General features: G+C 51.2%; 1 protein-coding gene across 4 annotated transcripts; it reads left to right on the forward strand.

Moving 5' to 3' along the window:
* Window positions 1-18: 18 nt before the first annotated feature.
* Window positions 19-23044, forward strand: CCDC30 (coiled-coil domain containing 30). Of its 4 annotated transcripts, XM_061450032.1 has the most exons (19): window positions 19-290; window positions 1571-1686; window positions 3366-3467; window positions 4343-4449; window positions 5231-5417; window positions 10565-10663; window positions 11252-11392; window positions 13616-13743; window positions 14727-14973; window positions 16068-16241; window positions 16548-16757; window positions 18012-18169; window positions 18711-18858; window positions 19034-19155; window positions 20145-20286; window positions 21242-21378; window positions 21677-21791; window positions 22143-22210; window positions 22798-23044. In XM_061450032.1, exons 1-19 carry the CDS (start codon window positions 269-271, stop codon window positions 23009-23011), a joined length of 2637 nt encoding a protein of 878 aa, XP_061306016.1. In that variant the 5' UTR covers window positions 19-268; the 3' UTR covers window positions 23012-23044. The 4 variants fall into 4 exon arrangements, 3 of the variants coding, with proteins under 3 accessions (XP_061306016.1, XP_061306013.1, XP_061306015.1); XM_061450029.1 differs by lacking the exon at window positions 19-290 and having other exon boundaries at window positions 1158-1686; XM_061450031.1 differs by lacking the exon at window positions 19-290 and having other exon boundaries at window positions 1159-1686; window positions 4349-4449.
* The last annotated feature ends 252 nt before the right edge of the window (window positions 23045-23296 follow it).

Raw genomic sequence — 23296 nt, forward strand, 5'->3', positions numbered from 1 at the left:
TTAGGCAGGGTATTTTGGTTCAGTGCTGCTTGTTTGCACTGAAGAGAGAACACAGGCTTGCTTCTGGTCGGTTATTGGGTCGTTGGTGATGAGAGGTTTTCCATTGCTGTCTGCTGCTGTGATTTATTTTCTTTAGTTTTCCTTCAATTCTGTACTTAACAAAGTGCATTTAAAGAGGTGGCAGAGTTCAGTGTTCAGAAACAGGCACAGCAAACCCGTCCTTGTGTTATCCCTATGGAATCAAACACCTGAGAGCCGGGAAGAAGGGATGCACGGATGGAGAGGGAGCAGTAAGTCACCTATTCACAAGCAGAGTTTTATCAAGGCTTTCTGTAGTGGTAAATGGGTATTTTAACCCAACCATCACTTTGGTAGATCCTTGCCTTTGGTTTTAAATCCAGTATCAAACCCCTTGTTTGAAACAGGGCATTGGGGTTGGGGGTTTCTGGTTGGTTGGTTGGGGCTTTTTTGCCAGATTGGGACCAAAAAAGATGTGGTTTTATTTTTGCCTGAATAAAAGTCAAATTTAAGCTGAATTTTGCTGTGCCCAGTGTCGAGCTGAAAGGGGAAAACCCTCTGCTTTTCTGAGAGGAAAACTGTCTTCTCCCTAGTTCTCATTAGGATACCAGGTCTACTTGGACATCTCTGGAGAAGAGGCGGCTGCATGGAGACCTCAGAGCAGCCTTCCAGTGTCTGAAGGGGGCCTGGAAGGATGCTGGAGAGGGACTCTTCATTAAGGATGTAGTGACAGGACAAGGGGTAATGGGTTCAAACTGAAACAGGGGAAGTTTAGATTGGATATAAGGAAGAAGTTCTTTACTGTGAGGGTGCTGAGGCACTGGAATGGGTTGCCCAGGGAGGTTGTGAATGCTCCATCCCTGGCAGTGTTCAAGGCTGGGTTGGACAGAGCCTTGGGTGCCATGGTTTAGTGTGAGGTGTCCCTGCCCATGGCAGGAGGGTTGGAACTGGATGATCTTAAGGTCCTTTCCAACCCGAACTGCTCTATGATCCTATGTTTCTGTCAATGTGCTCTAATACAAACATCTTTTCCCATTTCTTGCGCTTGAAATAACCAGAGTCTGTGGCAGTCGGGGTGATGGTTGCATCACTGAGTCAGGTTTGAAGGGCTGGTGCACAGCATCATTTTTATTGTACTGGCCATGTCATAAACACCAATCCATTCACTGCTTGGCTCTTGAATTTGGTGATGAAAGTAAGGAATACGGCAGTGGGTTTTTCCCAGCTCGTGAAACCCATGCCTACCCATCAGAGGTGAGGCGTATTCCATGATCTAGAGGGAAACTGAATCCCTGGAATAACTCTGGAGAGGCTGCTGTGCTCCTACAATAAACAGAGCACTGCTATCGAAGCTGGCTCTCCACAAACCTTTAGTGTGTGAGCCAGGGGATGTGTTCTCACAAGTGAGGGGCAATCCCCTGTGCGCTGTCACACACGTCCATGAGGGCAATGCCACTTCAGAAACCTTATCCCTGTGCTAGCCCCGCTCTGAGCTTGGTGGAGGGCAAGGTCCACGCTGGTGATGGTGACCGGATTGTTCTGTTCTGTGCAGGCAGGGCTGAGCTACCGAGGGCCATGGAGCACAGCAGCAGAGTGGACAGGAGGATCCTGGCACTGAGAGCACGAGCCCAGACACTCGACTTGGAAAGGAAAGCCTTCATCCATCTGGTGAGTGCCTGCTCCTGGTGCTGGAGCTCTGCTCTGCGGCTGCACCATGGAACCACAGTCAACCGGGTTGGGAAACACCTTTAGGATCACCCAGTCCAACCGTTCCCAGCACTGCCAAGGGCACCACTGCCCCATGGCACTGAGGGTGTGTGAACACTTGCAGGGACGGCGACTCCAGCCCTGCCCTGGGCAGCCTGTTCCAATGCCTGAGCACCCTCTGGGGCAGGAATTGTTCCTCAGCTCCATCTAAACCTGCCCTGGTGCAGCTTGAGGCCGTTTCCTCTTGTCCCATCCCTTGTTCCTTGGGAGCAGAGCCCAGCCCCTCCTGGCTCCATCCTCCTGTCAGGCACTTGTAGGGAGCCATCAGGTCCCCCCTGAGCCTTCTCTTCTCCACACTGAACCCCCCCCAGGTCCCTGGAATACCCATTTTCCTATGCCCAGTGCATGGGATCACTTGGATGCTTTCTGTTACCAGCCAGTTTGCACTAAATCAGGTGGCCCAGCAGAGTAAGCAACACTTCCACCTTTCGGTGGGGCCTGCTATTAAAGGCAGTAAGTTTGGTCTAAACCCCAATACTGGCTGGTTTAAACCAATTTAAAGTGTATGCTCCTGCTCTCTCAGCCTCTTTGTGGCTATGTGGCTCTGTTGATTTGCTCAGTAGGAAAAAGACATCCCTTTGTTGATTTGCTCAGGAGGGAAAAAGCATCCCTTTTCATTTCATGTGGGCTTCCTTTAAGTGAATTACTATTGCATTGCCTTCAGTTAAACACTTGGCATAATACATTTAGGATTCTCTAAATGCAATAATCCGTATCACTAAGATAGCTCCTCCCTTAGTATCAGGAACATCCTTCTTTATTATCAGTAAGTTAGCTCCTTCCTGCGCTATTGGAGTTCCTTCCAATAGTGATAGCAATATCACTACTGATATTCCTTTGATAGTGAATGAACTGAAGGCTGTTTCCCATTCAAAGGGGTCATTTGACACAAATTGAGCTCTTAAATTCTTTATGTGAGTCCTTCAGCAGCCTGTATTTGGTTGCCAGCACCTGTAATTGCTTGCACCGTCCCATCAGAAAGCTCAGTCTTGCAGTTCTCTTGGATTCAAAGGAGTATTTTTACATGGAGTATCTCTGAGAACAGCTCAAATCATACCAAACACTTGTCTTCAATGGAATTTAATCACATTTGAGGGGTTAAAATGCTTGCACCTCGCTCTGTTCCTTGCGTTTAAGAAAGCTGCTGGTCCTTCCATAGCATCTGGGCATATCTGTGATGTCCAACCTTGTATCTACAGGGCAGTCTCTAAACCAAGGCTCTGCAAAGCTATAGCCTGTCATTGAGGTCGCATTCCTTGGCTTGCATTCTGGTTTGCTTTATTCCAAGTAACGTTTTCTTTGCGTTAGGACATGGCTGCTTTCAGTCCCTGTGTGTCCATGCACGTGTGTGTGTCTCCAAATGCTTGCATACACAGAAAGAGAACCAGATACACCCAGAAGATACCTGTAAGGTTTTGCTTTCTCTGCAGCCAGACCGAGATCACCTCCAGCCAACCACGCTGTGGAGCTAAAAGCAAATCACCTTTGTTCCTTAGAGCCCTGTTTCAGTTTCTCTTCACTCTCTAAGGCACCGAGATGAACGCTCACCAGAAGTAAACCCAAGTGTTTTCCTTTGGAAGGTTGAACAGCTCAAAGAGGAGCTCTTTGAGTACCAGAAGAGGGAGAAGCAAGGACTGCCTGCGCCAGCCGAGGCTGAAGGAGTCGCTGTGCCCTCTCTGCAGGTATTTTCAAGGGCTTTTTGACTGCTGTTCTGGGAAGCAAAGTGAGCAAACAGGGTTAGCTCCAAACACGGAGCTGCTGGAGCAAGTCCAGAGGAGGCCATGAGGATGCTCAGGGGCTGGAGCAGCTCCTGTATGGAGCCAGGCTGAGAACATTGGGGCTGCTCAGCCTGGAGAAGAGAAGCTGTGTGGAGACCTCAGAGCAGCTTCCAGTGTCTGAAGGGGGCCTATAGGGATGCTGGGGAGGGACCCTTCAACAGGGACTGTAGTGATAGGACAAGGGGTAACGGGTTAAAACTGAAACAGGGGAAGTTTAGATTGGAGATAAGGGAAGAGTTCTTTACTGTGAGGGTGCTGAGGCACTGGAATGGGTTGCCCAAGAAAGTTGTGAATGCTCCATCCCTGGCAGTGTTCAAGGCCAGGTTGGACACAGGGGCTTGGAGCAAGCTGCTCCAGTGGAAGGGGTCCCTGCCTGTGGCTGAGCTTCCAGCCTGGATGAGCTTCCAGGTCCCTTCCAACCCAAACCAGTCTGGGATTCTATGAGGACACACAGTTGGTGGTGCAGGAACACTTGGTTTTCCCTTCCTGTCAATGCAGGAGTGCGTCCTGTGCAGGTGTGATGCAGGATTTATGCTGGGTGTGAGAATACACGGTTGTGTAGAGCCTGTTGGCATGAGCTGGTACCCACCAGTGCCTTCATGTTACTAAGGGTCATGGGGGGATTTTGCTTCTATGGATTATCTAATGCAGGTAAATGAGGATGATGTAGCTCATGATTCCTGGCTGTCGGGGTGATTTATGAGAGAACCGGGCAGGTTTGGAATGTCGCTGTGCTGAGTTCAGTCTAAGTTTGTGCTAACTTCTCATTCTCCCTCGAGACACAGGGCACAAAGGATGAAGGGAGGAGTGAAGGAGGCTGTGTTCCAGGCAAAGCTGGCTCGGATCAAGAAGATGGGTATCAGGATAGTGAAGCACTTCACAGAAGGTGAGCAGTGTAGGAATCCTTTACCCGTTGTGCTCTCACTGTGGCTCCTCTTGGCCCCTCTGGTTGCCGGTGTTCTGTCTTGCAGGGTGAACTTACCTATTGGATTCTTTAGGATGCTCTTGGGGACTTTATTCCTCTGCCCCCAAATCGGAAAGCTTGGAGGTCCTGCAGTCCCGGCTGGGTCTGGAGCCCTCAGCATCACGAACGCCAGCTGCTTTCTGACTCTTTCTCCCCTTTGTTGCCTTCCCAAAAGCACAGGCTTGACCTTCTGTGGCTCTCTGCAGGCAAAGGCACTGATTTCACAACTGTTTGGCTGCTGGAGGGGTTCCTGTGGCTTTGGTTGCTGTCCAGGGGTGTAGCAAAGCCCTTGGCTTTCAAACTTGGGATTCCTAAGGGAAGCAGCAGGTTCAAGGAGGAAAGAGGAGCTGATCCCATCCCTCTGACCCTCTTTCCCTTCAGATGCCCAAGGCTGTTTCCCCACCTCAAGCAGCTGAATTTGCCATTGCCCCTCTGCTGGCAGCATCCCTCCTGCCTGACCCCTTTTCTCCTCAAACCATCATTGCCTGCATGGAGCCTGTCACCACTACTTCCCATTCATCACCACTGAAATAAGAGCAGGCACAGGGTCGTGCTGGATGTGAGACCTGAAATTAGCAGGACAGGGATCTTCCATAGTAAAAAGCACTTTGGCCTTTCCTGGCCAGTGGTAGGAGGTCTGGGTGCGTGTCAACGTGTCCACATTGCAGTCCCAGCCTTGGTGATACGGGTTTTTGGTGCGTAGGTGCTGGGAGGTGATTGAGACCAGCATTGATTCACAGCTCCTTCCCAAGCTGCAAACACTGGAGCAGGAGCACAAGGCTTTGCTTGAGTGCAGTGAAGATCTGGATTCGACTCCGGGAGAGACACAGATCCAAAGCAAGCAGGAGAAGGAACACTTTGAGAGTGCGGTGGAGGGACTTCAACAGCAAGTAAGTAAAGAGTGGAAGGAGGAAGGTTTGGGTTTGTTTCATTCCAGCTGCTTTTCTCTCTGCATATTGTAGAGCTGTAGAATTAACCAGGTTGGAAAAGACCTTTAGGATCATCAAGTCCAACCATTACCCCAGGACTGCCAAAACCATCACTAAGCCATGTCATTAAAGACCTCATCTCAATGGTTTTTAAACACTTCCAGGGACACTGATTCCACCGCTTCCCTGGGCCACCTGTCCCAATGCCTGATCACCTTTTGGTGAAGAGATTTTTCCTAATACCCAGATTAAACCTCCCCATGCCCAGCTTGAGGGATGTCATTATGAGAGTAAAATGTGGCGGTTTTAAATCTCTCTCCTACAATTCAACCGTTTTCATTGCTTTATCTAATTAAATTCACTAAGAGTTACCAGACAATGGGAGCTGCAGCCCCATTTTCTGATCTGACAGATTTCAAATAAATAAATTATACATGTACACACTGCCTTAAAGGATCCTCTGCCTTAGGCATCAGACATCCTTAAAGAGCTGCTGTCAAACCCTAACACACGACAGACAGAAGGAGGAATCCAAGCCAGGGAAAATTCCATATCAAATTGGAAAAATGCTTAGCAATCTCCAGAGCAATCCAAGTCTGGAAAGGCAAATCAAACACATCTAATTAATATCACCGTGACCCACTTGATTTTGGGCACCTCACCCCAGGGCAATCTGGATCTATTCCTGGTGATAGGACAACTCCGCTCAGATCCTCCTTTGACTTTAGGAGGTTGATAGAAAGCCTTTGTTATTTGCACTCGTTTGCACGTGCCAGGGAACCTCTGGTTAAAGGCAGATGGGAAGCTCCAGGTTGATTCTCTGGTTTACCAGAGCCATGGCCCTTTAGATGTCTCCTTACAGCACCTGCAGGGCCACCTCCATCCATGCTTTGAGCAAGGATTAAGTTATCACTGGAGCTTCTCAGCCTGATGCTGCCTTTGCCAGCATGGTCTTTAGCCTCAGTCTAGTGAGGAGGTAGCTCTGGGAGGAGCACCTGCAGCTATGGGCTGGTTTGTCACTGCTTGTCCCCAGGGAAAACACCATTTGCAGCATCACTACCAGGGTGCGTGACCCCTTCCAGACAGGGCAGTGGATGCAGTTGGAGCTGGAGAGAACAGAGGAAGCCAGAAGTTGGTCTTGCTGGATGGATGGGTGGGCTGCTCCCCAAAAAGGCTGGCTGAGGAGGTCCTTCCCTTCGGCTGAATCCCTGCTGCCAGGCCTAAAGCTCTTCCTTCCTTCCTCGGGCTGAGTTGTCTCCACTCTGTTTGTGGCTAGGAGATGCTCTCTGCAGTGGTCCTGGTCCTGGATTGCCAGGCAGCAGGAGCAGTCCGTAGTGCCCACAGAGGACCTTGGATTCTGGGGGTGAGAAGGAAGGACACACACAGGTTGTTGGTCAGGGATGAGCAGTACTCGGACGTGTCTGTACCTCTGCTATTGTGTTAAAACATGATGTAGGAGGCAGTACAAGTGTGAAGGCACGTCCCATGTGAACGCTGACACAGCCATGTGCCTCCAAGATCAATTGCTCAGAGGAAGATGCCATGAATTCCCTGTCAGTCTCTAAATAACAGTGAAACAGGGTGAAGGCACAGCCAAATACCTTAATGACGGATGCCACTAGATATCCTGCTTCTAAGTGTGTAGCAGAGGAGCCAAGGGCAGGCTCTGCGATGGGAACAGCCAAAGCTCTGTCCACCAGGACTTGTGCTTTAGTTGAAACCCAGGTTGGTTCAGCACACACTAAAGCCTTGAAGCAGAATAACCCCAACCCTCCCAAGGTGCATTTCAAGCCTGGAGAAATCCCTTCTTTGCTCCGGGCATTGTTAAACAGATCCCTGGGAACACCACATTGGAGGATGCAGTGGGGAGCCCCAAGTAGTCAAGGAGATGCTGGCAGGGGCTTGGCAGCCTCTGTAGCTCTAAAGGTAACAGAAGGAAGCAAGCAGGGAGTGGGATGGAAGAGGAGGTGGGTTAACCCTTGGTGATGATGCGGAGCTGCACCCTTCATCTCCAAGGGGCTTTTGGGTGCCCTGGGGGTAAGGAGGGCAGGACTGCATGGATGCAGGGGCTCAGAAGCGCAGAGGAAGCGGTGCCGCTGGGTTCTTGCCAGCTCCCCCCCATGGGAGAAGCACTTGGAAGTGGTTTCTGTTTTGCTGGCACACCTACAAGAATGTGGGTGATGAGGCCACTGATTCAGAACCAGGACACGGGATACAATGGGAGCATTGTTCGGCTGTTGGCAGGAGACTTAAAGGCAGCTTAAATACTTAAAAGTTAGTGCCTTGGAGGAATAATGAGCCAAATGATGGGAACGAATGGCCAAAGGGTGCCTGAGGAGGTGCATTTTGCCTTCGAGAGCCCTTCTAGAGCTCCCAAGCCTTGCTGAACCCCAAACTATCACCTAGGCATGCGAGAGGAGGGGGGTTATTGCCCTCTGGCTCTTCTATAAGAGGTCTGGGTGTTTCACCCGCTGATTTGCTTTTAGGACCTAGCTTGGGTAACAGCATCTGCCTAAGAGTGAGAGCAGCTTTCCCAGTGTTGGATGGTTCCCTCCTGTGAGTTTCAACAGAGCCATCTTGTGCCTGAAGCCTGTCAGTGAAAGCAAAGCTCCCGGGCTTTGGAATCGCTGCGCTGGGACCGCTGGAATCGGGCTGGGATTGGCAGGGATTTGGCACTTCCTCAGCTTCAGCTTCCCATTGGGAAGGGATGAAAGATGATCTCCGACTACGTGCAAAGAAAGGAGGGTGAGGAAGGCATAAGGCATCTTGCACGCTTCATCACACACTCATCTGTGTGAGTGCAGTGATCGATGCTGCTTGTATAGGTCCAGTGTGCTATGCACGGATGAAGCTGGATTCCATCTCCAGCTGGATTTTGTCTCCTTCCAGCATCCCCATCCTCCTCCAGTGAAATCCCAGCTGGGTGGTTTACACACAAGAAAGCCAGCACAAACTTTCTTCCCAACATAAGGAGCAGAAAGGAAAGGCTGTGGAATGCCGTGCTGGCTGACACTGGAGCTGCCAGTGCCAACACTCGGGTCTTGTAAAAGGGTCTGCAGGAGGCCTGGCGGGGAGGGGGAGCTGGGCTGCTCCTTGCTCCTTCCAGCCCTTTGAAACAGAGTAATAATCCACAAGGGAATGCCTGGCAGGGGGGTGGTGTGGGTTCAGATGCAGGGTGAGCCCTGGTCCAGACAGATTCTTGCCTGCCAGGATAAGCACAGAGGTCAGAGCTTGGCCAGCTCAAGTGCAGAGTCCTCGGAGCCTTGCTGGAGGGACCCACAGCATCCTCTGGGCAATGGAGGGACAGACCTACAGCATTCTTTGGGCAATGGAGGGGCCTACAGCATCCTTTGGGTGATAGAGTGACCTACAGCATCCTTTGGGCGATGGAGGGACCTGCAGCATCCTTTGGGTGATAGAGGGACAGACCTACAGCATCCTTTGGGCGATGGAGGGACCTACAGCATCCTTTGGGCGATAGAGGGACCTACAGCATCCTTTGGGTGATAGAGGGACAGACCTACAGCATCCTCTGGGCGATGGAGGGAGAGACCTACAGCATCCTTTGGGCAATGGAGGGACCTACAGCATCCTTTGGGCAATAGAGGGACAGACCTACAGCATCCTTTGGGCGATGGAGGGACCTACAGCATCCTTTGGGTGATGGAGGGACCTGCAGCATCCTTTGGGTGATAGAGGGACAGACCTACAGCATCCTTTGGGCGATGGAGGGACCTACAGCATCCTTTGGGCGATAGAGGGGCCTACAGCATCCTTTGGGTGATAGAGGGACAGACCTACAGCATCCTCTGGGCGATGGAGGGGGAGACCTACAGCATCCTTTGGGCGATAGAGGGACAGACCTACAGCATCCTTTGGGTGATGGAGGGACCTACAGCATCCTTTGGGCGATGGAGGGACCTACAGCATCCTTTGGGCGATGGAGGGACCTACAGCATCCTTTGGGCGATAGAGGGACCTACAGCATCCTTTGGGTGATGGAGGGATCTACAGCATCCTTTGGGTGATAGAGGGGCCTACAGCATCCTTTGGGTGATAGAGGGACAGACCTACAGCATCCTTTGGGTGATAGAGGGACCTACAGCATCCTTTGGGCGATGGAGGGACCTACAGCATCCTTTGGGTGATAGAGGGACAGACCTACAGCATCCTTTGGGTGATGGAGGGATCTACAGCATCCTTTGGGTGATAGAGGGACCTACAGCATCCTTTGGGTGATGGAGGGACCTACAGCATCCTTTGGGCGATGGAGGGACCTACAGCATCCTTTGGGCGATGGAGGGACCTACAGCATCCTTTGGGCGATGGAGGGACCTACAGCATCCTTTGGGCGATGGAGGGACCTACAGCATCCTTTGGGTGATAGAGGGACAGACCTACAGCATCCTTTGGGTGATAGAGGGACCTACAGCATCCTTTGGGTGATAGAGGGACCTACAGCATCCTTTGGGAGATGGAGGGACCTACAGCATCCTTTGGGTGATGGAGGGACCTACAGCATCCTTTGGGCGATGGAGGGACCTACAGCATCCTTTGGGTGATGGAGGGACCTACAGCATCCTTTGGGTGATAGAGGGACCTACAGCATCCTTTGGGTGATGCAGGGATCTACAGCATCCTTTGGGTGATAGAGGGACCTACAGCATCCTTTGGGTGATAGAGGGACCTACAGCACCCTTTGGGCAATGGAGGGACCAGGATAATCCTGGTGGATCAGGTCAAACTGTGGGGGAGTGGGCACTGCAACAGCATGGGGAAGGAGGGTAGCCCATGATATAGATCAGGATCTTGTGTGTTGGGAGAGCAGCCACAAGCTACAGAGGCCTTGAGCTTTCACCATGTGTCTGGGTTGTTCCTCTCCTCCTATATAGCAGGGTGCTTTCATTTTCTGACTTGGCCTTGCTGGCTCCCTCACCTTTTGAAGCAGCAGGATGAAAGATGTGAGCTGGAGCTGATGCCTGTCCACATCTCCCACCCTTTGCTTCCAAACATGGGGCTTACTCTGCAATACAGCACAAGCAGCAACCTAGCAGTAGTTGTGCATTTAGTGCTGGTTTGGTTTTAGCTTGTGTTTTCTCTATGTTAAGGTTATAAGTTTAGAAGCAGAGTTACTTCAAGTGCAGAAGAACAAAGCTGAGATGAATGGGGATGAGCAGGTGTTGTCTGGAGCGCAAGAGATGCAAGAGGTAAGAGGTTTTCCTTGGGAAATACACAGTTTTGTTTAGAAATGCATTAAATGCGCATCTCTTGTGAATGTTCTTTGTCTCCACTTTCTGAGGGCTTGGTGCCCATCAGCTCATGCAGGAGAAATGGGTGTTTTTGGAGGAAAGCAGCTTAACACGCTAACGTGATCTCTGATAACTTATCTGTCTTAGGGGATCGTCTTGCCTTCAGCTCTGCAGGCTGAGGAGCTTGTTGGCTTCCCTGGGGAGGGTTAATGGGTAAAGGTGCTTGGTTCTTGCAGCCTGGGTAGCACATAGGTGTGTTTATGAGGCTGTTTCCCAGTTGGTTTGGGGCTGACTTTGCTGCTGATTCGTTCCTTGCCACCCGATCAATTGGATCTGCCAGGCAGAGCTTACTGCATATACAAGAGGAGCTCCCCAAGGTATCCTGGGTCAGGTATCCAGGTCTTCAGGGATGTCTGAGGAATAAAATACAGGAATCCTGCTGGCAACTTTTGAGAGCCGTTTTTCCTGCCCTTGCTTTGCAGAAGACCGTGATTTGTTTGTCTTCTGCTAGAATAAAGAAGTCACACCTCCTTTTTCTTGTTCCAGATGTTGAAAAGCTGTCAGGAAACAATAGAAAAACTGGGAAATCAGCTGGGAGAGCGGAGAGAACGGAGGAAGCAGCTTGCATCTGAACTGGAACTCTTACGAGAAGATCTGAAGGCTGAGAAGAAGGTGCTGGGCAGCCAGGTAGGTCCGGCTCCGGCACTGGGACTGCTGCAGGAGGCTGTCACCTTTGGGTGGCTCCATGAAGCACCCCCAATTGCCCCCAGGTGCATTGTTTGACTTTGCTGGATGGATTTCCCTTGTCCAGCCAGTTTCAAAGCTCCTTTCCCTGCCTGTGGCAGGGGGTTGGAACTGGATGATCTTAATGTCCTCTCCAACCCAAACCATTCTATGATTCCTTGGCAGGTAGCTTTAAATCCATCTGCTTTAATGAAAGAGTCTCTAACTCATTTTTCCTTTCAGTGACTCTAATAACAAAACACTAATTGAGATGCAGCCAAACCTTCTCTAAAGGGCAGAGGGGAAGGTTTCAGACTTAGGTATTTATTGCAGAGTAACTTGTGATCATAAGGCTCGTGATCAGGAGCCTTCATCTCCCTGTGTCACAACACAGCAGGGCGCTTGGAGACTGAAGCCAAGACTTCCCTGCAGAGCAGCAGCATGGTTACCATTGATGAGCTTCATCCACTGCCTAATTCTGAATCTGTTTAACACGGGTCACCTTTAATATTAGTAGTATTCTTTCTTAAAAGCACGGCAAGAAGCGAGGACACCAAAGCATCACTGAAGTCTATGTGAACAGCTCGAGATCCTGGTGCTCCTTTTTGTTGTATGCCCTAAAGACACGCTTTGCTTGAAGCAGTGGAACTGCTGCATGGATTTCTGCTGGGTTTCTCTCTGCTGGGGTTGTTGCTGACGCTCTTGAGCTCCAGTTGGGCCATAGAGGGGAGAGCGTGTGGTGCCAAGAGCATTGCACAGGGGCTGGTGCAGGCAAAGGCAGGCTCAGGGCTTAAAATTAGGGTTAAAATACAGGAGAGCTGCAGATGCGTGGCCTGGGACAGGCAGACAAGGGGGACCTGAGGGGGCTGGCAAAGGGAGGGGGGTTACACCTATTATAAACCCCACTTTTTAGCACTCTGAGAGGCCTTAAACCAGCTGTGAGCCGGATCACTTCCTTGTATGCAAGTAGAACCCAATGAAGTCCTGGGCTGTTGGTGCTGCTGCACAGGAGTCTGACTGGAGGAACAGTGGCATCTAGAGGACAGGACTCTTGTAGTGCTGGTAGGCAACAAATTCACCCTGTAAAAGCTTAGGATGTGGACCGAGCCTTGCCGAAGGGTGGTTGGGGAAGGGGCTGGATCAGTCTGCGAATACGCACATGAAAAGGAACTGCTGATTTGGGGAGGGATGGGGAAAATGGAAGAGTCCCTCTTCAGCATTTGCATCCGAACAGTTCAATCTACTCGTGGTCCAGGGGCCTTTTAATCAAAATCAGACATCCCCATAAATCTGGTTCTGATTCAGGCACCAGTTGGTTGTGGTTTCACCTAAGGAGAGGACTATTGTTTTCCAGGGATCATGAGATGAAACCCAGTGGCCTGTGTTAGACTGTAACAGTCTTTAACAGAGAGGACTGTGCATGTGCTTGGTGCCATGCCTGTCCATTCCCTTTTGATAGAACAGCTGTACTGGGATGAATCATTTACCAACAGAGCTGCAAATCGGGGGATGCACTCCTGCAGGTCAAGCTGTGAGGTTGTTCAATGTTGTGTTTGTCGGGATGCTTGACACTTAATGGGGAGTAAATGGGATAATGTATTTGCTCTTGTACAGGTTAATGGTGTGCTTCGAACTGATGCTATGCAGAGAGCTCTTTGCATGTGCTTGGAACCCTCTTGTTTTTAACGGGTTTTTGGACATTTGAGGGGAGAAAGCTTTTCCTCCCACTTAGGGGTGTATTGCATCCATTAACTCCTGTTGTTTCCTCACCAGGGGGTTGGTTGTCAGAGTTTACAAGCTATTGTAATAACTTCCCAGTCTCCAAAGCAGGGATCCCATTAATGTATCCCATGAGAAGCTACAAAAGGAGAATGCTTTGTTAGATACAGAGCTGAGAAATGTAAAGAACACCCTGTTGAGCCGGTGTCTGATGCAGACAGAAGCTGCTGATGGACATTGCTCAAATACAAGTAAACTCATGGTCTGGAACTGAAATATTAGTGCTAGTGTACACTCAGGAAGAGCTATTGATGGAAAAGCTTTAGGAATCAAAGGCATTGCAGGTGAAGAACTACACTAACTTAGCTACAGACTCACAAGCTGTGTCTTGGAGATCACCTTATGCTGCTCAAAAGCTTTCCATGAGAGCAAGGAAAGTCCAAGTCATGGTGTTCTCTGACCTTACAGGTCTCTGGACTCCTACAAGAAAGAGAACAGATTGAAAACCTCGAGCAGACACATGAACATCTATGTACAGATGAAAAGAGACCTGAAGACCAGATCAAGAACTCAAGGGATGAACAAGAACTGCTCTGGTAAACCCTAACCAGGCCTCTGGTACCTTCTGCTCTTCATCTTTGCTGACGAATTGTTTAGTCTTTGAAAACCCCCCATTCGGCTGCTTCTGGCTAAAATGGGCACAGCAGCTTTGTGTCTTCCTCACTGGGTAATGGTCTCTCTGTAGAGGCTTTGGGGAATGAGCATCCATCACAGCATAGTTAGGGTTGGAAGGGACATCTCACCTGTCAAAGTCAGGAGTAACCCTTGTTTTCTGCAGCTCTTCCACATTCTGCAGGGTATAAATGAGCTGTCCTTAGGGAGGAGGCCCCTTCTCTTGGAGTGAGGGAATATTTGGACTACCACAGTCCCAAAAAGCTCCCATCATGGACTTGGGCTGCTTGGGGCTAACTGCTGCCAGCAGCTGACCATACCCATCCTGCTGTTGCCCTTGGAGGACGGGTGTCAGCAGGCATCAGGGCTGTAAATAAAGCTCTTGCAGGTCTCCTGACTCTCCTTGTTCAATAGATCAGTACAAATCTGGAGCTGAAGCATCCATGCTCAGACTCTCCTTACTAAGTAGAAGCCTGGCTCAAATCCATGTAGTTACTGTCAGCTCCATTACCTGGATAGTGAGATAAGGTAAAACCAGGATAAGACAGGTAGGTTAGCTTACAAGGACATAGAGTCTGGATTGGGATACATCAGGCAGCTTGAGTCCATGCTGTGCTTCCCTGCCCCTATGAGCACAGACCAGCCCATGGGGCCCATGCGAGCGGCTCCTTAGCCAGCAGTTAAGCTCCTCATAGCTGACCCTTGGACCCAGGGGGGTTTGTGTGTCAGTATCCGGGGGAGATTGACCCTTGCCCAGCGCTGTTAGGATTAAATCCCCTTTGGAGCCTCCCAAGACACTTGAACATTGCCCTGGGTGTTTCACTGGGCTCTCTTGTTCCAAGTTTTCCTCTTCGGGGGGTGGTTTCCCTTGGATGTGCACAGTTCTCTCTACTATTTCTCCTTCAAGTCCTGAGTTACCAGGCAGCAACAAGAAGAGGGAGGAGCTAGAAAAGCAGCTGAAAGAGAGCAATGAAGACAAGCGGTTGATCCTGGAAGAGCTTGCCCAGCTAAACCAAGGTGTTCTGGCTACCCAGGAGCAGGGCGACAGCGTGCTTGGAGAGACCCTGAGGATGAATCAAGGCTTGGCACAGGGAGGGAAGAGGTTTCCCGTGTCGCAGAGCTCTGCAGGCAGTTCAGATGGGAGCGTTAAACAGGTATGAGCAGCCTTGCTATCTGCACTGTACTTTTATGTCACTGAATTCAGTGGCAAAACCTGATTAAAGTGGCCTGGAAGCCAGCCCTGTGGTGTCAGCACATGGGGGGAGATGAGGCTGGCTGATTTCCTTGGGGAAAATGTTTGGAAAGTAAGAATGCTGTCATTTCCATCTGTTGTGTTTTTGGATGTAGTGGGAACTTGGATAAACTAAATGTAGATATGGAAGAAGGATGTTATCCTTAAAGGATGTTTTAAACCTTTTGGAGCTCTTTCTCAGCCCCTTTTTGGAGTGGGAGAAATCCACTTGCTGTTCTCACTGCAGTCTTGCTCTTGCTGTGGGCAGAAGCTGTTCCTATTCCCTGCTCCTCCTTGGGGCTTTCTGCTCTTACACTCCAGTGCTTGAACTCATCCTGCTGCTCTTGGAGCTTAGTGAGGCTCTGGCACAAGAGTGAAGAGTAACCTGGGTGCCTTACAGGTTTGAAAGGTAGCTTTAACAGTTGTTCCCTCATCCAGGTTATTACACCTTCTCCCTTGATTTCAAGAGTTGTATTGGCTTCTCTGGATGGAGAGGGCAGGGAGCAGGACACAGCATGGGGCAGAAGAGATGCTTGCCTGGTTTTACCCATCTTACTGAAATGCTCCTACACCCGACTGCCAGACTTCTACCTTCCTTCATAGAATCATAGAGCAGTCAGGGTTGGAAAGGACCTTAAGATCATCCAGTTCCAAGCCCCCTGCCTTGGGCAGGGACACCTCACACTAAACCATGGCACCCAAGGCTCTGTCCATCCTGGCCTTGAACACCGCCAGGGATGGAGCATTCACAACCTCCCTGGGCAACCCATTCCAGTGCCTCAGCACCCTTACAGTAAAGAATTTCCTCCTTAGATCCAATCTAAACTTCCCCTGTTTCAGTTTTAACCCATTACCCCTTGTCCTATCAGTACAGTCCCTAATGAAGAGTCCCTCCCCAGCATCCCTATAGGCCCCCTTCAGATACTGGAAGCTGCTCTGAGGTCTCCACGCAGCCAGTCCCTATCTCTCCTTGAGGTTAATGTCTGTGCCACTTCTGTCGTTCTGCTGCTCCTGCAGGCTCTGACCCAGGAGAGCTTCCAGCAGCAGGAGGAGAAGCTGCAGCAGCTCCAGCAGGACCTGCGCCGGGTTCAGAACTTGTGCAGCTCAGCCGAGAGGGAGCTGAGGTACGAGAGGGAGAAGAACATCGACTTCCAGAAGCAAAACCTCTTGCTCCAACAGGAATGCACCAAGGTAGGGACAGAGCAGGGAGAGCTGCTGGGGGGGGGAGCATCACAGCATCCTACAAGCTATGGGAGGGATGAAGTGCTGGTTGCAACGCACTGCACCTCATTTATACCTGTATAGTACCTGCATTCTCAAGTGTGTTCTGCTCCAGCTCCATGCCAGATTCCCTCCAAATAAAGCCTTGTGCTTGCTGCCTGCATTTCTCTTTTATTCTCTTTCACTCTCTGCTAATCCTGCTGCCCCTTTCCTAATCAAGGCGTTTCACAAGAGCTATATTGAAGTGCAAACTTGGTTTCTTCTTTTGAAACTCAGGTCAAAGCCGAGCTGAAGCAAGCCCGGGCAAAACTCTTGGACACAACAGAAACATGCTCCGCTCTCACCGCACAGTGGGAAAAAAGCCAGCAGAAGGTCAAAGAACTCGAACAAGAGCTCCTGAAGTGCTCCCAGGCTGACAAACTGCAGAGCAGGCTGCAAGAGAAGCTTGCACAGGAGAAATCCAACGTGTGCGAAGCACAGAAGAAGGTACCTCCTCAGCTGGGTTATCAGGAGGGTTGGGTTTAACACGGCGCAGAAGCAGCAGCAGCTCCTGAACTGGTTCCCTGAAGTCCATTTTGCTGGTCCCTTTTGAGATTGCTTGGTTAAATGTATTAGGAAATATGGCTGTTATTAGTGGGACCGTACTGAAGGCAATAGAATCCCAATCTGAGGGCTCAGCTCCCATCTCTAAAGCTCACTGTCTCTGGAAATAGTGGTCGCAGGGCTGGCAGGCGCAGGGATTCCAGGGCATGCTCCTGGGGAGGAGATTTGATGCTGTTTGCTATCTGGAAATCATAGAATCGTAGAGTAGTTAGGGTTGGAAAGGACCTTAAGATCATCCAGTTCCAACCCCCTGCCATGGGCAGGGACATCTCACACTAAACCATGGCACCCAAGGCTCTGTCCAACCTTGAACACTGCCAGGGATGGAGCATTCACAGCTTCCCTGGGCAACCCATTCCAGTGCCTCAGCACCCTCACAATAAAGAACTTCTTCCTTATATCCAATCTAAACTTCCCCCATTTAAGTTTGAACCCGTTACCCTTTGTCTTGTCACTATAGTCCCTAATGAAGAGTCCCTCCCCAGCATCCCTATAGCCCCCCTTCAGACACTGGAAGCTGCTCTGAGGTCTCCACGCAGCTTCTCTTCTCCAGGTTGAACAGCCCCAACTTTCTCAGCCTGTCTCCATACAGGAGGTGCTCCAGCCCCTGAGCATCCTCATGGCCTCCTCTGGACTTGTTCCAGCAGCTCCATGTCCTTTTTATGTTAGGGACACCAGAACTGCACACAGTGCTGCAAGTGAAATGGCAAAGCTTGTGATTTCCATGGCATCGATTCTGCCATGTTCCTGCATTAATCACTGGATGTGTGCAGGATCAAATCAGGTGCAAAACGGGTTGTTGCCAATTCATGACACAGTGTCTGAGCCAAAATCTGGCAGCTGTTCAAAAGGCTTTGTTTTCAACGGGCTTTGATATAAAGACACAATCATGGAGTGATTTGGGTTAAAGGGACCTTAAAGCTCATCCAGTCCCAACCCCCTGTCACAGGCAGGGACACCTTCCACTCAACCAGGATGCTCCAAGTCCTGTGTGTGCTTCCTTTTGAATAGAAGCAAGCTAAATCTGTCATTCCCATGATTCTCGTGCTGTGGGATCAGAGGGATCTTAAATCCTTTGGATTCAGATACCGGCCAATACATTCAATAGGTTTAATCCATGTCCAATTTTAATCCAAGATCTCAAAACTCCAGCAAAAGCTGAAGGAGTCCCAGCACCAGCTCCTGCTGGCAGAGGCCCATGTGTCAGACAAGAAACTCCTGGAGGAGGAACTGAAGGAGGCCCGAGAAAATGAAGCTCGTGTGCAGCAAGAACTTCATGAGGAGCAGCTGAAAAGGTACCTGGAGCTGGGTGAGCCCCGTGCTGTGCGTGCAGGGGAGGTGCGTGCCACCAAGCGCTGCTGTGCCGGCCTGCAGATACCTCCTGCAGCCCCATGGCTGGTCCTAGGTGGGTTCAAGGAGTCACTGCATCGCTTGTTTTACCCCCAATCTCTCCTTTTGACCTGTCAGAGCTCCACAGGGGATCTAAAAGACTTCAGCTGCCTCAGAGGGTGCATGGCCCTTCCTGCCAGCCCAGGGATTTGGTTTATCCGCTGGATGCCAGCGGTCCCCTTTCTTGTGCAGCTGGGACTGATGATCCCACATACATACAGTGATGGAATGGTTTGGGTTGGAAGTGACCTTAAAGCTCATCCAGTTCCGACCCCAACACCTTCCACTACAGCAGATCACGCACCCATGCACCCCCGGGACATGGGGACAGCCAGGATGGACTGATTTCTTCCTTCCCTTGGTGTTGCCCAGGGCAGCGTGATGCTGCATTAAGGTTGGCACATCACGGGCCGCCCTCACATCAGTGTCTCACCCACATCCTTTCAGGAAGCTCCCGGAGCAGCAGGTGGAGATGCTGCAGCAACAGCTCCGGCATTCCCGGGAGACGGAGGCATCGCTGGCCAAGATGCACGTGGAGCTGCAGGCCAAGACTCTGCACGTCCTGGACAGCGAGAGGAAAACCGACTCGAGCGAGGTGAGCCGCAACGTGGATGGGTCCTCATCACCCAAGGGGATGCTGTGGTGACTCCAGAGCAGACCACCAAGCTCCAAGGGGGGAAATGGGAGTATCCCAGTGTGGAATCTGCACCTGGAAACTGATGCAATAGGTTTGGGCTAATCCAAGCAAACACACAAACAATGTTTTCCAGCACCTCCAGTGCCAGAAGGAGAACCAGAAGCTTTCAGAGCAGCTTGCTCTGCTGAAGGAGGAAAACAAAGCCCTTTATGAGGAAGGAGTCCGGATCCTGAGCCAGAAGGATCTGTGTGTCAGGTAATGACTGCAGCAGCAGGCACAAAGCACCTCCCTGGGACTGGCTCTTTGTGTGCCTGGCAGTGGCACTGCACTGAGGGTTCTGCAGCCTCTCTTGTCTCTCCTGGTCAAGGCATTTAGTACTAAACCCAGCAGCCCTGCGTCTGCAGCTGCAGACAGTGCAGAACACGAGCTGGGACCTCATTAGGGCTATGGGTGCTGCTGCTCAGGGCTGCCACTGGCAGAGATGCTCCCTGGAGCTGCTCCTTTCTCCCCAGAGCACTTCTGATCTAACCCAAAGGACCCCGGCCCTTTTGCCATGAGTTCTGAGCCAACGTAGGCAAATATCCCTTTATGGTGGAGAGTTCTCTTTGTTTGGACTTTATCTGCTCTTCTCTCCTGAGTGGATAAATGAGACAATAACACTGCCTAAATGGGACAAGGCAGGGGGGAGAGCAACAATCACAAATCTCAGTAAAGACAAATATTTAACCCCAGTGTCCAGCTTTGAGAAGCTCCTACTGAAGCAGCTTTCTCCTGTTTGGGATTCTTCTTTTCTGGCCTTTTCCCCCTGTACATCAGTAATTCCCCTTAACCACCCACATCCCCATCCGAACGAACAGCTTGCCTTTTCCCTGTTACTTCCAATACTTTATAACCCTGTTTGGTTTGATGAGCTGGGAGGGGCAGGTGCAAGGATTTCTTGTGGGATAACAGGGTGTCGGTTTGGGAATGCTCTGGGTCCTTTTTGCCCGGTTTCAATTTGGTTGGCACTTAATGTAACCATTGCAACAAAGGGAAAACCAACCCCAAACCGATCAGTGGAAGACACGGTCCAGTCAGTCAGTGTGCTCGTTCTGCCTTCAGCTGCTCTGCCAAATGGAGCTGGGAGATGGCTGAGGCTCCCAGTGCAGGCTTGGAAGAGCCTCAATCAATGCAGGACATCTTGATCCTGGCCCAAGGGCATGAAAGCCTTTGACAGCCTGAAGCTTGTGTCTCTGCCTCTGCAGGAAATACAACGAAACGCAGCTCCGCCACAAAGCCAAGATCCGCAGGGCCAAGGAGACCTTTATCCACGAGGTGAAACAAAGGGACAGCAGGATCAAGCAGCTTGAAAATGAGCTCAGCGAGTCAAAGCTCCAAGTGGAAAAGGTGAGAGAACGCATCGAGGGCTTCCCCCCCAAAAGGAAGGGCAGCTGAAGAAGAAAGGAGATGAGGTTTAGGAGCAGTGGGTTTGCAGGCAATGGGGATGCTCTGTTAACCAAGTGGGTGGTTGGAGCACAACCACAGCCAGCAGTGCCAAGGGGCACCAGCCCGTCCTGGCTGGAACAAAAGACCCCAAGGAAATTCCTGGCCCAAGTTTGCCCTCATGGGAACCCTGTGTCCTCAAATCCCATTCAGAAACTGCCCAAGCCACATCTTATTTTGGGAGAGGACCCAATAGCCTCCTTTTGGCATATGTTACATCAAGTAGTGTCTCACTTAGAATCATAGAATGAACCAGGTTGGAAAAGAGCTTTAAGCTCATCCAAGTCCAACCGTTCCCAGCACTGCCAAGGCCACCACTGCCCCATGGCACTGAGGGTGTGTGAACACTTGCAGGGACGGTGACTGCAGCCCTGCCCTGGGCAGCCTGTTCCAATGCCTGAGCACCCTCTGGGGCAGGAATTGTTCCTCAGCTCCATCTAAACCTGCCCTGGTGCAGCTTGAGGCCGGTTCCTCTTGTCCCATCCCTTGTTCCTCGGGAGCAGAGCCCAGCCCCTCCTGGCTCCATCCTCCTGTCAGGCACTTGTAGGGAGCCATCAGGTCCCCCCTGAGCCTTCTCTTCTCCACACTGAACCCCCCAGGTCCCTCAGCCCTTCCCCATCACACTTGTGCTCCAGGCCCTGCACCAGCTCCGCTGCCCTTCTCTGGCCCCCCTCCAGCACCTCAATGTCTCTCTTGTAGTGAGGGGCCCAGAGCTGAACACAGGATTTGAGGTGTGAACCTGTAGGAGTTAACACACGTGATGGTGACCCCTTCAATAAAGTACTCCAAGGTCTGCAGAGGACAGGGGGAGAGCAAAGCATAACCACTGGTGGTTGTTTCCCTCTGCTGCTCTGCTTAGGGGAAGATGCTGGTTGCTCAGATCACTGCTGAGAATGAGAAATTCCTGCAGGAAAGACGACGGCTCCTGCAGAAGATCACTGACCAAGAGGAGACCCTGTGGAGCAACCGCTCCATGATTGCCACCCTGCAGAGCAGGTGGGTGCTTAATGATGTCCACACCTCCGGGAGCCTGCCTTTTCCCAGCGCTCCTCTGGTTGTATGCCTCTTTCTTTTAAGAAATCCAAGGGAAAGCCTGAACTGTGCCCCAGTCACTGGTGCACAGCTTTTAATTGCTATGGGATGTAATGAGCTCCTCTCCCCATCCAAGCCCCTGGTGTACAAGTGAAGGTTGTGCAGGCCAAAGGGTCTGTGGTTGAAAAAGCAAATGCCCCTTTGTAAAGGCTGTGTGGTCGGAAGGAAAATAACCTGTGCCTTGTGTGTGTGATGTGCTCAGAGTGAAGATCCTGGATGAGGAGCTCATGCGGCTGCACGAGGGCAAGCTCCAGCTCTCTGGCCACGTGCCCACCTCGCAGCGCGCACCAGGGAGCATCCACGCTTCCAACACGGAGGTGAGACTCCGAGAGGGCTTGCACTCAGCAGGCAGGGTGTGGGAGCTGATGTCTCCTTGCGAGTTGGTGTTTGTAGCTGCAGCAGAAGGGCTGAGGCTTTGCCTGGAATGCAAAGGGGCACCAAACACAGCAGACAGCAGCGGCTTTGTTGGTGAGGAGCTGCAAGCTGTTGTACCACTCCATCAGCTTAGATTCAGACCCAAAGGCCAAATCCTAATCAAAGTACCTCTGTAGGGCTGGAGCTCATTGGGAGGGCTGTCAGTGGAGCCAAGGGCACGCTGAAGACCAGGACTGTATATTGGAATTCGGGGTCTGACATGCACATCCTCCTGTCTCTGTTCTTCCTTCCAGGACTTGAAGAGCATCACCTCCTCTGACCGCCGTCTACAGGGCAAGGTGTTGCCATCTCCCCATGCCAGGTACTGTGGAGTAAAAGGAGGAGGCAGGGAATGCTTCTGCATGTGGTGAGGGAGGAGCTGAGCGTTTTGGCTGCTCCACCCTGGGCTTTCACCTCCAAGGCGGGTTGGGTTTCTTCTTTATTGGTCAAAATACAGGGAAAAATGGTTTTTAAAAGGCTCTGAAATGAAAGGGACGGAGAAGGAAAATCTTCAGCTCTGTCAGGGAATGCTGTGGGGTTTAGAGGTCAGCTTTTGGTGCCTGGTTTTGGAGGAGTGTCTTTACACAGGAGGTTATGAGACTTAGAGGACCACTGCTCAAAGCTGTATGACCCATTCCCAGGCTTTGGGGCAGGAAGGAACTTGAGTTATTTCTCCACTGATATAGCCACGAGCACCACGATCCGTGCCAAAACAGGCAGGGGGAAGGCAGAGGGGATCTGCAGCTCTGATCTCTGCTCACTGGAGATCCAGCACAGTGGGTTTGGCTGCTATTGAGGGGGACAGCATCTGAGCAGGTTCTGGGGTAGATGAGGACCATCCTTGGCTGGAGGAAGAGCATTGGAGCCTTAATGCAAGCAATGTCTTCAAGAGAGGACCTTTGCTTTCAGCTTCCCACCACGAGATCCACCGGATTCGCTGAGCATCCTGAAGGGCACACAACACCCAAAGCCTGAAGGAGAAGCCGAAAGTCAAGACTTGGCCTTTTGCTTATCCCCCTGTCAGCCTTCTGAGCTCGGGTACTTAAATGTAGCTTCGCCTGGAGACACCACAGCCTCCCAGCGGCAGGACGAGAGGCAGGGGAGCAGCTCTGGGAACTCGTGAACAGGGGAAGATGCACCGGTGAGCTCCTCAAAGGAGGGACAAGTGCCTCAGGGCAGAAGCCTGGGCATTCATTGGAGAGCAAATCCTGCAGCTCCAGCAGGGGTCCAGATGAAAAAGCTGCAGAAGTTGTCTATTTGGACCTTAATAAAGTATTTGCCGTTGTTCTCCTGGAGAGGTGGAGAGTTCACTGGGTGAAAAAGTGGCTGCATGGCTGAGCCCAAGGAGTGGTGGTGAATGGTGTCACATCGGGTTGGTGACAGTGGTGTCCCTCTGGGCTTGGTATTA

Source organism: Pezoporus flaviventris, unplaced genomic scaffold (assembly GCF_033815535.1).
Source record: "Pezoporus flaviventris isolate CSIRO_AGI_PZ_B2104156 unplaced genomic scaffold, CSIRO_AGI_Pfla_v1 ptg000009l, whole genome shotgun sequence".
Lineage (NCBI taxonomy): Eukaryota > Metazoa > Chordata > Aves > Psittaciformes > Psittacidae > Pezoporus > Pezoporus flaviventris.

Coding starts and splice junctions, on each gene's coding strand:
- CCDC30 (XM_061450029.1), top strand. CDS start 1,459: ATGAGGGCAATGCCACTTCAGAAACCTTATCCCTGTGCTAGCCCCGCT. Junction 3,468..4,342: donor TCGCTGTGCCCTCTCTGCAG/GTATTTTCAAGG, acceptor TTCTCCCTCGAG/ACACAGGGCACAAAGGATGA. Junction 13,744..14,726: donor GATGAACAAGAACTGCTCTG/GTAAACCCTAAC, acceptor TTCTCCTTCAAG/TCCTGAGTTACCAGGCAGCA.